The sequence below is a fragment of the Thermobia domestica genome, chromosome 17 (assembly GCF_964235325.1).
Source record: "Thermobia domestica chromosome 17, izTheDome1.hap1.1, whole genome shotgun sequence".
NCBI lineage: Eukaryota > Metazoa > Arthropoda > Insecta > Zygentoma > Lepismatidae > Thermobia > Thermobia domestica.
Window position 1 is genome coordinate 130,127,604 of NC_137470.1, and position 16,922 is coordinate 130,144,525.

Genomic DNA, 16,922 nt, shown 5'->3' on the forward strand with positions numbered 1-16,922 from the left:
TGGTTCAAATTAATCCTGAGCGCTCCCTCTCCATATAAGACTCCTTACTCTTGGCACTTCATCGTAGATGGATGGAAAGGGATCTCAAAATACAATTAACATTTGCTTTTATGATGGTTTTATGAATCATCATGCAGAATATAGACAGGAGAAAATGTTCGAGAACAAGAAGAACAAGAATGAACATCAATATAAAAGAGAGAAATATTGATCAATAACTTAGAAATTGATGGAGATACTTTGTATCAACAGGCAGAGAGAGGATAGTGCTGCAACATTCAAAAATTGATTTTGTCTCGTAATTTCTTTTACCAATCGCATCTGCATGAACTGATATGCTTAACTACATGGTTTATTTATTAATTTACTTTAAGTTTAGGAAAGAGTAAACTCACCAACATCTATGTAATAATCATTGAGGTAAAGTATCAAATTACCATAATCATATATATAATGGTATACTGAGTGTGTGTGTGTGGTTAATTTTACGGAATCAATTCTTCCCACACACTAATTTGTTCTTCTGAATCAGATCCTTTAATTCCATTCATTGAATAATTCTAACTTTCTATGTAATTTCCAACTTGATTCTTTGAAGTGAAAAAAAAAAATCTTTCTATGCAAATAATTCTTTGGTTCTGGTATGTTGAAATAATTCTGATTTCTCATGTAAATCTCTAATCTGATTCTTTTCTTCGTGAAAGGTAGTCCTAATCGTATTTTTTTCTACGTAATCATACAATTTTATACTCTAGTTTTGTTAGTATCGATCAATACGTGAGTGTATGGAATCTGTCTTGATTTTGAGTATTGAATTTTCATACGCTGGAAAAGTTTGGCTGGCTTTAACTTTTGGAGTAGAATCTGTGCGTAAAGGCGGATCAAATGAAAGAGTGTTCAAGTAGCAGGTGGTCTCTTGCCCTTTTCACGATCTTCTCCTCGGCCTGGTCTTAATGTTTTCAGAAGAGGAAAACTGTTGTTGAGTGGTTCCTCGCGAATCATTGTACTTTTCAGATATTTTCTGGCAGTATCACCAAGAAACTCGGCAAGGTGTTTCTATACAATCACGACCTCGCCTGAATCAGTACTATCTGTGAAAAAACGAGGCATTATATCCTAATAAGATTACATTATTCGCTTGCATTACACACAAAAAAAAAACTATCATTGAAATCCCATACTTCCTCATCAAAATGAGAGCTCCTCCGTGTCTACATGGTTAGCATACGCGAGCGGGAGACTTGTTTCGATTCTTGGTGGGAGCTCATGTGGTTCGGATCCCGCGTCCAATATTAGCATCGCTGCTTAAGGGGTCGCTAAACTCAAATCCAATCCCATCGAACATGATGCCTTTCGAATAGGAATTTGAGGTTAAATTTAATAATTGAACTTTTTTGTCACAAAGGTGAAAGGCGTTTATAAAGACGAAGTCATCTTCAGAACTGCCTATTTTATGATGTTAAAAGAAAGAAATATGAAATTACTTTAATAGCATGTGGCAAATTCGCGCCAAATTGAAAATGATCTATAAACGATGCCACGCTATTTACAAAAAAAAAAAAAAAAAAAAAAAAAAAAAAAAAAAGATTTTTAAAAAATAAAATGGGTTAGGGCAACCAGTGTTCAGGTTAAACCTGAACTAAAATTTATTACCACAGAGTATTACATAACATTGAATATTTGTCATTTAAATAATGTGTTTCATGAACTACTCTACTGTTTTACAGTATTTACAAGCAGTATTTACACCAATGTCAGGAGAAATGAAAGAACAATAGGTGCATCCTGATAGTTAATATTGTATATTTTTCATATACAGGATACAGTCAACACACAGTAGAAACTCATGACCAAGACTACTCTATATGGATGTTTACGGTTAATTAGGGTTAATTATTGTAGGGTACTATTGCTATGAAGAAATCAAAGAAACACAAATTTCCAGGTATAGATGAAATTCCGGTTCAGTTAATTTTAGCTGGAGAGGAAAACTGTGAAACAATATGCATAAACTCATTCCCTTTATCTGGAACAAGGAGGAAGTTCCACAAAGGTGGAGAGAATTAATTACTGTTCCAATTCACAAGACTATGGAGAATGAACTATCACCTAAGGCGTTTTTAAGAACATCAAAAAAGAATTCACCCTCAAGAGTGAACTACCTGTTGTGGATTTTTTTTTTAGGACAAATGAGTTATGTCATTTTGCCAGGATATAATAAACCATTTATTTATGAAGTATGATCAAAATCGACTGACTCGTGTTTTACAAAATCTCCCCGTATAGCTCGCACACAAGAGTAAATTACCCCCTTTCTTCCTCAGAGAAATAATTTATACCACATTATAAGACTGGTAACAAAATATTGACGTATGAACAAAATCGTTAGAGACATTTTCGAGAAAATTGCATTTTTATTTCTATTTTCACCTACTACCCTTATTTTTGAGGGTAGGAAGAAATTCGAAAACCTTCATTGGAAAACCTAAGTTTCAATCTTATCTTCTATCATCAGTCGAAATTAGAGAAAAAGATTCACCTTTATTACACCTTAATTGGTATGTATGCATATGTGGAAAATTAAAAGATAAATTGAATTTTACTCTCCTTTACTTCCTTATTTTTATACATTACAGCTCCAAATAGTAGGCGAATTTCGGAATGTAAGAGGAAACCATACACCACGCTTCATTAAAATTGTATTAAGTCACCATTGTGTCGCTTTAGAAGTTTGAAAGCGCGTAGGGAAATAACATGAATACTTTTAGTCTACATCATTAAAAAGAATGTGAATATAACGTTTCTTTCTTGTCCCGCCTTCTCCTTTTCCAAAGTATCATATATATATATGTGTGTATATATAAGGCCTTATGCAGAGTCGTTTTGACATATGATTAGTGTCATACTAAAGGTGTGACTACTGCAGAAAACGTATGTTAGTCGAACTCCTTAGTATGCCATTAATCACGCGTCAGAACGAATGCCCTTGAAGTCTAACAATGTAAGATTGTACCAGAAACAGAGCAAATTAATTGAGCTGTTTGAACGTAACAAAGATAAATTTGAATTTTTAATCCTCTTCGGTGTAGCTTCCAGTCTGCATGTTGTGCATTGTGATGTACTACCTTGATAAAGCCATGCTACAATGTCAGACTACGTTTAATGAAAATAGTATTCTTCTATATTTTTTCCACATTTTAATCTTCATAACGAGGAACTACATAATTTATACGGTTTACCAAACATTGTTAGGGTCATCAAGTTTAGGAGGCTCAGGTGGGTAGGCCATGCTAGTCAGGATGGAAGAAAGTAGGAACGCTTACAAAGTCTTAAATGGAAGACGAATCGGAAAACGACCAATAGGAAGACCTAGACGCAGATGGGAGGACAATATTAAGATGAATCTCGCAGAAATAGAAATACAAAGTAGAAACTGAATCCAGTTGGCTAAGGATAGAAGTCAGTGGAGAGCTTTTGTAAACGTAGCATTGAACCTCCGGGTTCCATAGGCCATAGAGTTGATTAGTTAGTTAGTTAGTTATATTTGAACCTTGTATGGCACAATAATCACTTCATTATCATAGAATCAGACTACGAAATATTTTTTTTAGTTATTTGTGTTTGCGGTACTTTTTACGTTAATGAATTGCACAAAAAAATCAATCACTTTACTTTCTGAAGCGGACGTAGCAATAAACTATTTTGAAAGATTCTGTGAGCATAATCTGTTAAGAACTACAAGGAACATATTTTTTTCTTTAATTTTCCTACATTGACAATATCGTACAGCACAAAAATCAATTCACTTTTCTGGAATCAGAAAGAAGAAGGAAGTATTTTGAGTTATTTCTCCGATAAGTTTACGTTACTGAAAAGCACAAACAAAAGAATCGCTTCACTTACTGGAAGAAAAATGAAATTAAATCTTTAAGTTGTACGTCTCACGGCTATGCCGGCTAGGCTAAGGGAGACGGTGATGATGAGAAATGAAGGAAATTTTGAAATGAAGAAAGTGGGAGGAAACGGAAAAACCCCGGAAAACTAATGTTTGTCCAGTACAAAGTTCACTTGGCGCGATCTGGGATCGAACCTAGGACCCCAGGCATCAGAGGTGGACGCTCTATCACTGAACCACCGTAGCCCTTCAGTTTTTCGAGTGGCACTTAACAAGAAAATATTTTGAAAGATTTTCTGATGTAAACCTTTTTCAGTCTAAAAAGATCCTTCTAGAAAAAAATGTAGAAAAAAGCTGTTCTACGCTGCATAACGTTAAGAGAGGTATTTCATATTGGCTATTTTCTGTGTGCCCGAAGAAAATTTTCCTGCATATTGTCTCTAAGAAGAACTCCACTCTTTATATTTATTTATGCAAAATCAACTGTCCTTATTCACCCCACCCGCCCGTCCGCCGCAATTTACAATGAATAATGCCACGCAATAGCCTTGTTATTGCATTATTGAAAACTGGTTAACAATAAAATGCTACGATTTATATTTCTTGCGTTAAAGAGAAAATGATTTTTATTTTTTTTTTTTTTAAAAAAGATACTTTGAAGATTAACAAAAACAATAAACGAATGTTTAGCACGTTATCGGTTCTAAAAGCTAATTTAAGATATTTTAGATTCTAGCCCTCAAATTAAGACATTTTAAGTCCTATAAAATTGTTACTTTGCTCATAGTAACTTCAAATAAAGAAAACATGAAATTTCTCTATTGATTATACAGGAATGAAATAGGATCAAACATAAGAATCTAAAGCATATCCATAACATAGGTCTATCCTGGCCGACTACATTAATTTAGCAGTAAAATTACAAATTATTTACACGAAACTTGTACATCAGATTAGAACATTTCAAACTGAACACGGTTACTTTCATTTGGAACGTAATCAGAAATAAATCCATATAGTCAGAGACGTATACAGGAATTTATTTCAGGGAAGGGGGTTAATTCAATATAGAGAAATTATATTAAAGTTTGTAAAAATCCCTAAAATTAGACTAAATTTACAGAAAAGTCACAATTTCGGAGGGTCCGGACCCCTAGTACCCTCACTCTGTGTACATCTCTGCGTATAGAGATATCTAAAATAGAAAGAGACATACATCTTTGAAATCTTTAACCTTAGGTAGAATTACAGTTTTAAATTACGAAAAATATTATTCGTCAGACCAGGGTAAATATTTATGGAAATATACTCTCTAGTATTTTTTTTAATAGATATAACTTTGTTGCATCCCATCTTTTTTAAATATGATTGATCTTGAGAATTCTGTTAACAAGACAAGCAAAATCATCCTGCATGTCTTTTCCTCTATATTTCTGAGATTATTTTTGTTAGCACAATGTTTATAGCACGTGCACTTAAAAACATTACTTTAGATCTTCCGATTCTGTTCAAACAATTTGAGTAAATTGGAAAATAACCACTTGCTCAAACAATATGTAAGACAAAAGTGTGAAAAGTGGCTGCTTCTTTTTCTGTTTCTTTTAAGTGTTTATTTGAACGTTAGGAGTATGGGCCAGATTACGGACGGATCTTTACGACACCATTTTACGGACTGAAATTACGAACCGGAAATCATATCAGTATTTGGCTGGCTTTATTGGGAAGTAGAGAAAGGAGGATTAACTTTCCTCTCGAACAGTTGGAGCTCTCATCCAATTGTAAAAGAAAACGGGAGCGGTTCGATCGGTGCATGATTATTGAATGTGTCGAGACTTTACTTATTTGTTTCTTATAATAGACTCTGGATAGTATACCTTATGAATCCTACATCTATTTACAACTATCTACTAACCTAAGGTCCCAGATTTTTGGACTTAAAAACTGAGACACTCTGCAAAAATTTACACTAAAATCCGGGAAACCCTATGAAGCAAAATGTGTGTAGTATTAAGTAAAATTTGGTAAAGAGGAAAAATTATTAATTATACTTATGATAATTTGTAAATATTACATTTTAACCCTTATCCGGGCAACCGGGGCCTCTCGGGCCCAGTAGCTTCATTTTTCTAAAATTTCTCAATAACCATACATATTTCGAAGACATAAAATACTGAATTCTTCTATCTTTCGTCGAAGTTAAAATCATGAACATATCGAGTTGGTAAAGCTAATGTTTTTTTTTTTTTTTTTAATTTGAAAATATTTTCCCGACCTAACCGGGCAACCGGGGCCTAGGAGGCCCCGTATAACTTTAGTGAAATTCCTGTCAAATATTAGATCAAATTGTCACATAATTATATATTGAACACGTGACTATTGCAACCATTAGTCGGAACAGTATGCGGCAACAGACATTGAATTTTGAGTGTTCTGCACTTAAAATATATACTGGGCCTGACAGGCCCCGGTTGCCCGTTTACGTTACAAAAATATCTGGACCGGATTTGCTATTCTGCTTGGCTTACAAAAGCGTGACACGAAGTTTCGCTACTTGACAAAAATATATACGGGTACATTCTAGACTACATTCTAGACTAGTCTAAACAGTAAGTGACAATAGGCATTGATTTTGTGTATTCTGCACTTAAAATATATACTGGGCCTCACAGGCCCCGGTTGCCCGTTTACGTTACAAAAATGTCTTGCCCGGATAAAGGTTAAGTTTGAAAATTACGCGATCGTTTACTGGTGCTGCAAGTCAGTCACATATCCTCTTAGCTAACAGGAAAGCTAACAAGAAATTTTTCATGTACCAAAAGAGTCCGGATACGTCACACTACCGAATAGGACAATTAATCCGTCTTCCTATAATTACAGTAACCGAAAAAAAAAATGCCAATTAGGCGGTAGAAAAATATTATACCGCTTCCATGTTGGCTGGTACTGAAGGAGAGCTCTTAGCACCAGTTTTGGAATGTAGCCTAATCAGATAGCTATTGTTCTATTTGTTTTCTCAATTGAAGTTCATTACATTTTCCTATGATTTTTTGTCCAAGAAATCAAGTAAATGTAGCGAACGCCATCTACAGCCCTCACATTATAAGTAAAATAATGTCAAATTTCTGAACTAATTGTAAGAATAATCGAGGTGCAATAGGTCAACACTGACCAAAAGTGGCTAATAAAAGTGGATTTTTTTTAGGTAACGTACAAATGATAATAATTACAACATGTCTTAATGACACTGCAATAGGTATGAAGTTAGAGCTTAAATACTGCAATATTCAGTGCCATAAAGTTACACGTGCTTTACCAATCTCGTATTGGTAATCTTAATCTTTTTTTTTTTTTTTCGCAAAAATGAATTGCCTGACACAGAAGTATGTTTTATATCTAAGTTTGATAGTCTTTCATTGAGCATGTAGGTAATGTAGAGTGTCTAATGTAGTGCAGTGAATTTGTGTGTGCAAGGAACACGTATCTGTCCCACTAACCTACTGTTGATGATGTACGTGACTTCCCTCCTATGAACCTGCAAGCGGCTCATCCTGGTATATCGATGAATGAAAACCACGAAGCCCACTGGATTCAATACTTTTCCAGTGGGATTTAGAATGCGGATAGATGGTAATTGGGAGTATTACTTTCCATAGGATAAGCTGAGTTCAGAGTTAGCATTGCAGACTCGGCTGTTTATTTCTGAAAGGTTAAAGTGTTCGTCTGCTAGTTACTGGTGACTGTACTAGAGACCAAACTAAATGGAATCAGGAAGTCCTCCGTTTATAAATCACAAAAGAGATAGTACTAGAACGTGGAAAAGTACTACATGTGGTGTCACAAATCCAAAATCTCGAAGTGTGCGGAAAAAAATGAAAGTTTAAGGGAAATGCATTCATCAGCCTAAGTAACTAGGAAGTGCTTACAGTTTGTTATAAATTGGTTCATACACTGTTTAACATGACACAGAAGTTATTCAATAGAGATAAACAACATAATTCACATATGTAGACATAACGCTACTCTTTTCCGTCTTTTCTGGACAATGTAAGAAAGCGGATAGAAAATTACTAAGAAATCCACGTGCGTGAATCAACATAACGATTTCGGCAAAATTAAAATATTGATGTCTATTTTTACTTTGTAAGTCCAAAATCACTTCTATTTTGAAGAAAACTATAATGGGACATTTGACCATTATTTGAGCTGTAGAGGATATAAATTCGGGACTATCTCGGTTAAACTATGACATCTGGGAGCCCTATAGTAGGCTAGATCAACCTCATTTTCTTTTAAACTCAACCGATCTTGTGCATAAATTGCTTTTTTATTAATGTTATCGGCTTCTATAGTTTTTCAAAATTGAAATGAAATCTTTCAGTTTAACGTGCTATGATTATGTCCTTTACACTGAGGGAGACAATGATTAAGGCAAGTGAATGATGATGGAAGAATTGGTGGAATGAGAAAGTGGGAGGAAACGAAATTACCCCGAGCAAATCCATGGACACAGTATTGTTTACCACAAGTTTACTTGGCAGGGAATGTATCAAGGACCAAACACACCAAAGATAGGCGCTCTACCATTGACCCACAGAGGCCCTATAGCTATTCAAAACAAAGTAAAATTAAGTTACTGTAACGTTAAGAAAAGTGAAAAAAAAAATATTCTTAAATTCTTCCTAAGCATATCATTGTGAAGGACGCTGATTCAGTTTTTTTTTCCTTGCAATCTCTTCAGGAAAATATCGATTATATGCGTTAAAAGAATTAGAATAGGAACTTTGTGTCCTTTGAGGTTATTACATTATATCCCTGATCAGAGTTCATGTGGTTCGGTTCCAATCCTAAGCTGTAATTCCACGTCTCATATAGCGTCAATGCTCAAAGCGACACTAAATACCAAATCAATCAGCCTTACATGGTAGTAGTATGGCTAGCGCGCGTCTTTTGTACACATATTCCCAGGATACCATTGACATTTGAACGGATTACCATGGTTCGGATTCCAGCTGAAATTGTAGGTTCGTGTTTCATTATACCCTTGGTGATAAAAAGTATGCCAAACTTTAACAAACGAAACAAAACGAAGCAATCAAGTTATTATATCGTTGAGCTGTTGCCTTACACCTTTGTATTGTCTTCTGTCCATTTCAAATATATGTAAGTCCAATCTTACCATAATTAGAACATTGCCTTACGAATATCTCCTATAGTGACCACGACGACTCGTAAAACCTGGGTTCTACATCAATCATAGAACTGCTTTGCCTCACGTGCGATACATCGGAAGAATTCGGTATGATTCGTGGAGCTGTCTTCCGAACGCACACTTGAGAAAACGTGAAACGGCAGAAGTGCACCAACAACGTTGCCACAGTTAGAAGATATGTCGAATGAGTGACAAGTTAATAACACTTAAGGAACTATAACACGAATACTAACAATTATACGAATTAAATGGTAAAACAATAATAGTAAAAATATAAAACAGCGGCAACAACAATAAGAACAAAAACAAACAAAACTAATATTAGCACCAGTCCGACAACACTGCACCATCAGATGTTCTCAGCATAGCGCGAGAGACTACACAGATAAAATTGTACGGATGTTCTTGGCAACCGGGACACACCCTAGCGTTTTATTCGATGCTGAAACTGATAGGTCTAAGTCAAGCTTCACGACTTCTTCCTATCATTATAGTTACGGATTAGACATGCCCAATCACGGCATATTCCATACATTTCCTTTTTATCAAACAAAAGGAAAAAAATATTTGATGTTTCAATACTGGAAACATGTTGTTTGCTAAATGACAAAATACATTCAGAAATAGAAGAAGTTGTGTACTTACCAGAGCCAATGAAAGTGAGGAAAATCAACACGACTGGTTTCATATTACACGAAAAGAGGAGTGACTTGCTAAACGAATTAACCAGTTACAAACTTCACGATCGAGCATACGTCATAGTTAACGCCAGTTCAAAATGGATTCTCTGTAAAGAGAAAAGATGAAAGAGTTAGACATTTATGAATTCTACAAAAAAAAAAAAAAAAAAAAAAAAAAAGTAGTTTTACTTTTTATCTCCGAACATGAGGTTCCCAGTTCCGGGAAACACTACGAACACCCATTTCCTTCTACCCCTTCCCTTTCCCTTTCCGCTGTTAACACGAAAACACAGAACAAAGGAAGAACTTTAGTTTTGGCTTTTACAATACCGCACTGTTACTCTGCTAATGAGGGTTGAGCTGTCTTCGTCGAAGATGTAGAACGAGGCGTTATGTTTGGAACGGAACTACATTCATAGCTGAGTAATTTCAAGGGAAATGGTAGATGGTGAAACCTCAACAACTCGAAATTTCTTAACTTTCCAATATTTAACACACCTTGGAGCAAGCCTATGATTCTATCCAAGAATCTGAAATATTCACTTTATCACAGAGAGCTGGAAAATTACACTTTTAATATATGTGGTTATATTATTTGAAATTTGTAATATTCTGGCGATCAGAATAATCAGACATACTTGAGCTCTCTCATGCCTCAACGGTTAGCGTGCGCGGCTTTGGCATGGGAGACCTATGTTCGTTTCCCGGCATGAGCTCATGTGGTTCGGATCTCAAGTTTAGATTTGGATCAACGTCTCATATAGCTTCGGTGCTGAGACAGACGTTAAACTCAAAATCAAATCACAAAAGTACTTCTTTAAGGTACCTCTATGAAAAACGTAGAATGGTTTAATATCAATTGTGTCATATTACATTATTTATCTATTTATAGAAAGACAAATATTACAGGTAGAGACACCCGTTTATGGTATTCAGAAAAAAAAAACATAACAGTAGGATAAACAGATAAGTGACAATTTTAATGACTGGTTAATAATGGATCCTGTCAGTTGCATAATGTACTGTTTTTTTTATTTAATTCAGCTAAGGACATTCTGAATATACAAGCCACATGAAGTTTGTTCTAGATGTCACACATGCTCTAAATAGATGAGTTTTTCATTAGATTTCTTTTCAATGTTCTACTGAGAAATAATCCAGCTTTTCGAAGTCTTCTGACGTTGCGAACTTCAAATTTCAGAAGTTCAAGTAACTGTGACACTTGGACTTTGTTGCTTAAAATTTTGTATAGAAGGCAGAGTAATCGAACTTTGCATGCATTATATGCGTTACAAGGATGATGCATACATTTGTTCTGAAGCAATTTTGTTACATGAAAAGAATAATTATTATTCATTATTATACAAATATAAATTGAAAACCACAAGAAAGAATGGGGACATGTCACTTCTCTCTTTTTCTGAGAATAAGATTTTAAAATTTGGAAAGCACAATCTACTTAGTATATAGCAGAAGAAAAAAACTATTTTAGTAATGATAGAACATTTTTCTTCTCTTTCGCAGTAGTGCATTAGATTCTATTCCTCAGGGCGAACGCACAGGTATCCACAATGTAACTTCGACCAAAAATTGGCATTCCTCCTTTCTTCTCCGTAGTCATAGATTACTTACTTGTTAGTGTAACATGATTAATAATAATAATAACAAAAGAATCTATAAATTGATAAAGTGATTGTGGGATCACCACGAATAGCATTTATCAACATTCAAAGGTACGTACTTAAGTCATTACATAATATACTCCAGAGCCGCGGTGGGTCAGGGGTAAAGCGTTTATCTCTGGTGCATATAGGGTACCTGGTCAAGCAAATTGAGCTTTGTGGTGGACAAACAGCGTGTGCGTGGGTGTCTCCCGTTTTGTCCCGGTTTCTTCATTCCACCATTTCATTCATTTCTTATCATGAACGTCTCTTTTAGAATATCCGTCATAAGCGTAAGACGTAAAACTTAAAGATTTCATTTCATTTTTACAATATACTAAAATAATAACTAATTAATTCTATGGCTCATGGAAACCCGAGGTTCAATGTCGCGTTCAGAAAAGATCTCCATTAACTTTTGTTCTTAGCCAACTCGATCCAGTTTCTACTTAGTATTCAGATTTCTGCGAGATCTATCTTAATAAAAATTGTCCTCCCAGCTGCTCCTAGGTCGTCCTAATGGTCGTTTTCCAATTGTACTGCATGTTACAATTTTGAGAGTTACTTTGATAGCTCTACCCACTTTCTTCCATTATGGGTACAAGACCTTCCCAACCGAGTCTTCTACATTTGATGACCCTAAAAACATTTCGTAAACAGTATAAATTATGAAGTTTATGCCATTTCTCATTCCTGTTCCCCTTGCATCTTAATATTCGTATCAGGGCCTTACTCTCAAATATTTTCAATCTATGTTCTTCCCTCAGAGTAAGCGGCCATGTTTCGCAAACATGCAGAATAATAGGCATGATTATCTTTTTATATATTTTAGGCTTCAAATTCCTCGACATAATTCGCGACGAGAAAATATTTTGAATTGAATAATAACACGAATTCCCTGCTTTCAGTCGACATTTAATTTCCCCAATAGTATAGATGGTTTAAGTGTTTGTTATATCACACCTTTCGTGGAGCTTCCGTGATATTGAAGTATTCTGATAGCAACTATATAAAATTAAGAAGAAATTCAAAGCATAAATCTTTTACATACATTTGCAAAACAAGTTGAGGCTAGGAAAGCCTTTCTGATAATCGAGAGGAGACGAAAAAGAACTATTTGAGAGCCGAGATCTGACGGAAGTTAAACAAGAATTTACGAGACGAAACTAGGAAATCTCATTTCTCTTCCTGTCTCGCCTCGCGAACAACAGTGAACATAGCTAGTAAACCCTCTCATATTTTACTTTGCTATGTCTTACAAGGAAAGGTCCCACAAGTTGTCGTTCAAATCTGACTTCCAGATAGCACATCTGACAGAGCATAATGAGAAATGAAAGTGAGTAAAATTTAAGGTGCTAACAACCAGAAGGATTGGACCTATGGGACTTCAAAATTTGAATATCCAAAAATTATATCATGAAATTATGTAGTTTAAAGTGTAAAGGTAACAAAGAAAGTTCTGTCACTTTTTCACCCACTACTTTTGAACATCGATATGTCACCGAAGATGTACGTGGAATATCAAAAGTAGTCACCATCAACATCGACGACCTTCTGCCAACGTTCTGGAAGGCCAAGGATTCCATCGCGATAGAACTTGGCGGACCGTGAAATGAAGAAGATATCAAGTGCATTTTGCACATTTACTAGGGATTTGAACTGGTATTCTAAGGTGATTGTCCAAGGAATGGAGCAGGTGATACTCGGACGGTGCAATGTTCGGGGAGTATGGCGGCGTAGATCCGCTTCTCATCATATGTCAACACCATGTCCAGAAATGGCTCCTTCCTCAGACGAGACAGCAAAGAAACACAGGTGTCCGCTCGCGTTCCCTTTTGGCCCGGAGTCAAATCGTGTGGGACCCATCAAGGCAATTTTGTAGTGCTTCTCAAGTTGATGCAAGTGTTGCCGAAAGGTTTCTCCACTTACACTGAATTGTAGTCCCAGTTCCGCACTTGTTTGGCCACTGCTCGCCTCAATTGCTACCTGAAGATCTTCATTTTGTACCTGTGTTGGTTTTCCGGCACGTGGTGCGTCTTCGAGTGTTTCGTCACTGTCCTTAAACTTTTTAAACGACCGCTGCACTATCTGTGTAGTTACGACACCCTCACCAAAGACCTGCCATATCTCCCGCCCCGCTGCAGCGGCGTTTGACCCCAGTTTGAACGCGTACAGCATACACGACCTTATGATGCTCTGTGGAGATCCCATGTTCACTCTGTCCTTACGTAAGTTCACGCTCTGACTGAACTGACACAACCAGGTAGTATGTTGCATATATCCGCACCAACAACTTACCTTCGCTTTATCTCCATTCGCCTTCAACTCACGGTGTGAGGGCCAATTGAACACAGACCTCAAGAAAAAAGAAGTACAGAACTTTCTTGGTTACCTTTATAAATACCTTGAAAGCCGTTAAAGCAATCGAAACAAAACTTGCACAATATAGTGAGAGCAAAATGCCCTGTCGAAAACCGCAAACAGTGTTGCCATAGGTGAAGCAGTGTTGCCAGCTCAGCATAAAATATTTTGTTTGAAATAGCACCACATACAAGTGTGCACAGATTTAAAATGCACTATTATTACTAAACATAACAGTTAAGTGTAGTGGTACAGTATTACACACTGTTGGAGCTATGTGTGCTGAAAATGTTCAATGGAGAAGTCTGATATGTGGCAACAGATGGTAATAAAGGAATTTGGGTCTCATACTATGAATTTAGTTCAAATACATAACACCGACAGTATAATAGCAAAATGTTAGCAGTGTCACATAATACTTATAGATTTGAAAAACTAAATTGAGTGTCTTTTTACGTCTTGTGTCAGCTCAGAAGCTATATAGAACGGGACCTATATATAAAGTGTGATCCGAATCACTATGAAAGAGAAAGATAACAATGAAATGTAAGGTGAAAAGTACAACAAAAATGTTCGAGACCGGATTGGAACCCGCGATTCCTATATGTCGGTTGTCTAGCCTTCTAGACCACACGGCTATCCGAGCCGACTAGAAACGAAATGAGGATATAATAAAATAATTATATTTCCAATGTGTATATGGCAATATTACAGTGTACAAACATAATCATATGGTATGAAGGAGAGGAAGTAAAATAATACGTCACTTAACATGAAAGACATAAACTAAGGATGTAATCTTCAAAATATTGATAAGATAATCTGGAGAACCAGTTTATAGAATTAGAAAACATGCGTTTCTTACCTCGCGTGTATCATTTTGATTTCGCGAGTTGTCTGTTTATTCACCGGGGCTACAGAAGTGTAATGCAAAACGCTCACTTTTCTTATAATGCCTTCCTTTATTACCATTTCTCGCCACATATCAGACTTCTCTATTGAACATTTTCAGCACACGTAACTCCAACAGCGTGCAAAACTGTACCACCATCCTTCACTGTTATATTTATTGATAATAGTGCATTTTAAATCTGTGCATACTTGTATATGACGTTATTTCAAACAAAATATTTCTATGCTGACAATGAGTTGTCAACAGTGCTTCACCTAGGGCAACATTGTATGTGGTTTTCGATAGGAGATTTTGTTCTCATTGTATTGTGCAACTTTTGTTCTGATTGCTTTAACGGTTTTCAAGATATTTACTTTAAACGTACATAATTCCATGATATAATTTTTGGATATTCAAATTTTGAAGCTCCGTAGCTCATATTTTTCTTTTCCATAGCACCTTAAATTTTGCTTGTTTTCATTTCTCATGATGCTCTATCATATGTGCCATATAGCAATCAGATTTGAGCGACAACTTGTGGGACCTTTAATTAAAAATTAAAAAAAGTTCTTTCAACGCAATTTTGCTTTACCTACCAACTAGAGATTTTCTGTGAAAATTTTACCAAACGCAAGCCACAAATTTGATGCTGTATACCCGAAACCCAAAGGTTTGCAGAGTAAATATTGAGTAAATATTTCTCAATCGTAGGAGAGGCGGGGGCAAGTCGCAACACTTTCCAAATTATCAACTTCAAAAAATTGTATAATTTTTGGTTTTGAACATACAATACATCAACCAAGCTTTGAAGTTACATAGCTTGGTACATTCTTCTTGCACAGAAAATTAAAGAACTTCCACACTCTTGCGCTTATCTCGAAAATTTACAGCAAAAGTTCCAAACACTAAAATTTTGTTATGGGGCAAGTTGAAAAAGTGGATGGGTTACATTGCAACACAAAAACACAAATGGAAGTATGAACGTAAAATCATTAATAGGACGAACACTTTATGCACGTGCTCACTTCAGCGGCTGTAGTACGCGGACTAAGGGTCATAGTGATACGAAGCAAATGACAGTTTGTTGTCTAAACCTACTGCTAGGTGCGCCCAGTAGCAGCAGTGTGTTCTTTATGTCGATTGACGCACTATTTCATTTTTTTTCCCTTTAAACACCACGTATTATTCTATATTACGTAGCTGTACTGTGCTCTGACAGATGGCACTAGTAGTAATACAGGGAGGAAATAAGTCTTTAAAAATATTGAGAACATTATGAGTTAGTCTCGTATGAGGAAAAATGCGTTCCATTTTGTTGGAAATTATAATCCTCAAAAGCAACTCTTTCAGATAATCTGGATATACTGTACAATATTTTCTGAAAGCATAGCTATATTGCATCGAGAAAACAGAAATACAAGTAACTCATTTCATGTCACATCTATTTTGTTCTCGTTCTTCTCTTTTGCTGGGAATGGAATTGCTAATTAGTAATAGCGGCTTAAATGAGCTCCTTGAAGGAAACCTATTATCAAGAGCGGTATAAAAAGAACGGAAAGCCAATTCTCACTCGAATTAAGAGCGTGCAGTCATTTTCCTAATTGCCATTACAGAACTTCCTAGTAGACACCATTAAAGCCAAATGTTACGTGCAAATAGCAGCGGTCAGCAGCAGTTTCCGAATAGCTAACATTTTCCTTCTAACACGTAGACACTTACACAATTTCTGAAGGTAGACGCAAGTATTTTAAGTGAAGGTTAGTCTTAACAGCAATCAATTTTGTGAATTTTAATTCACTTAACGCTTTACTCGATCTATTACAAGATAACTATGGTAAAACTAAGTGTGGATACAGAGAAAGATTATTGTTTTACTTCTCTTAATTATTAATTATTATGATTATTATTAAGTATTTTGCCTCATGCCAGGTCATGGGACTAATAAGGGTTTTCTTTCTTTCTTCATTTTTTTTCCAATTTTAGGTCTGAGGCTGGAAATGTTTCTTCCACGTTTATCAATCTTCAGCTTCCTCTTTTAACTATCAACTCTTTGTTCTATTTTTAAAATATTCGATCAGTTGTGTTCTTCTTCTCATTCCTAGCTTTTCTTCCATCTTTCCTTCTATGGTGGTATGAAAAAGACAATTTCTTTGCAAGATGTGTCCAATCCAATTGGCTTTCCTACGACGGATGATGGCTAACAGCGTCTTCTTCTCTCCTATCC

General features: G+C 35.7%; 1 protein-coding gene across 3 annotated transcripts in view; it reads right to left on the minus strand.

Annotated features, from left to right (window-relative positions):
* Positions 1-16,922, minus strand: part of LOC145674331 (cell adhesion molecule Dscam1-like) — a 1,494,831-nt gene that overhangs the window by 1,298,953 nt on the left and 178,956 nt on the right. For all 3 annotated transcript variants that reach the window (XM_081744257.1, XM_081744259.1, XM_081744258.1), the window contains exon 2: positions 9,750-9,891. In XM_081744257.1, the coding sequence (XP_081600383.1) occupies positions 9,750-9,792 (43 nt within the window). In that variant the 5' untranslated portion in view covers positions 9,793-9,891. The remainder of the gene's footprint in view (positions 1-9,749; positions 9,892-16,922) is intronic.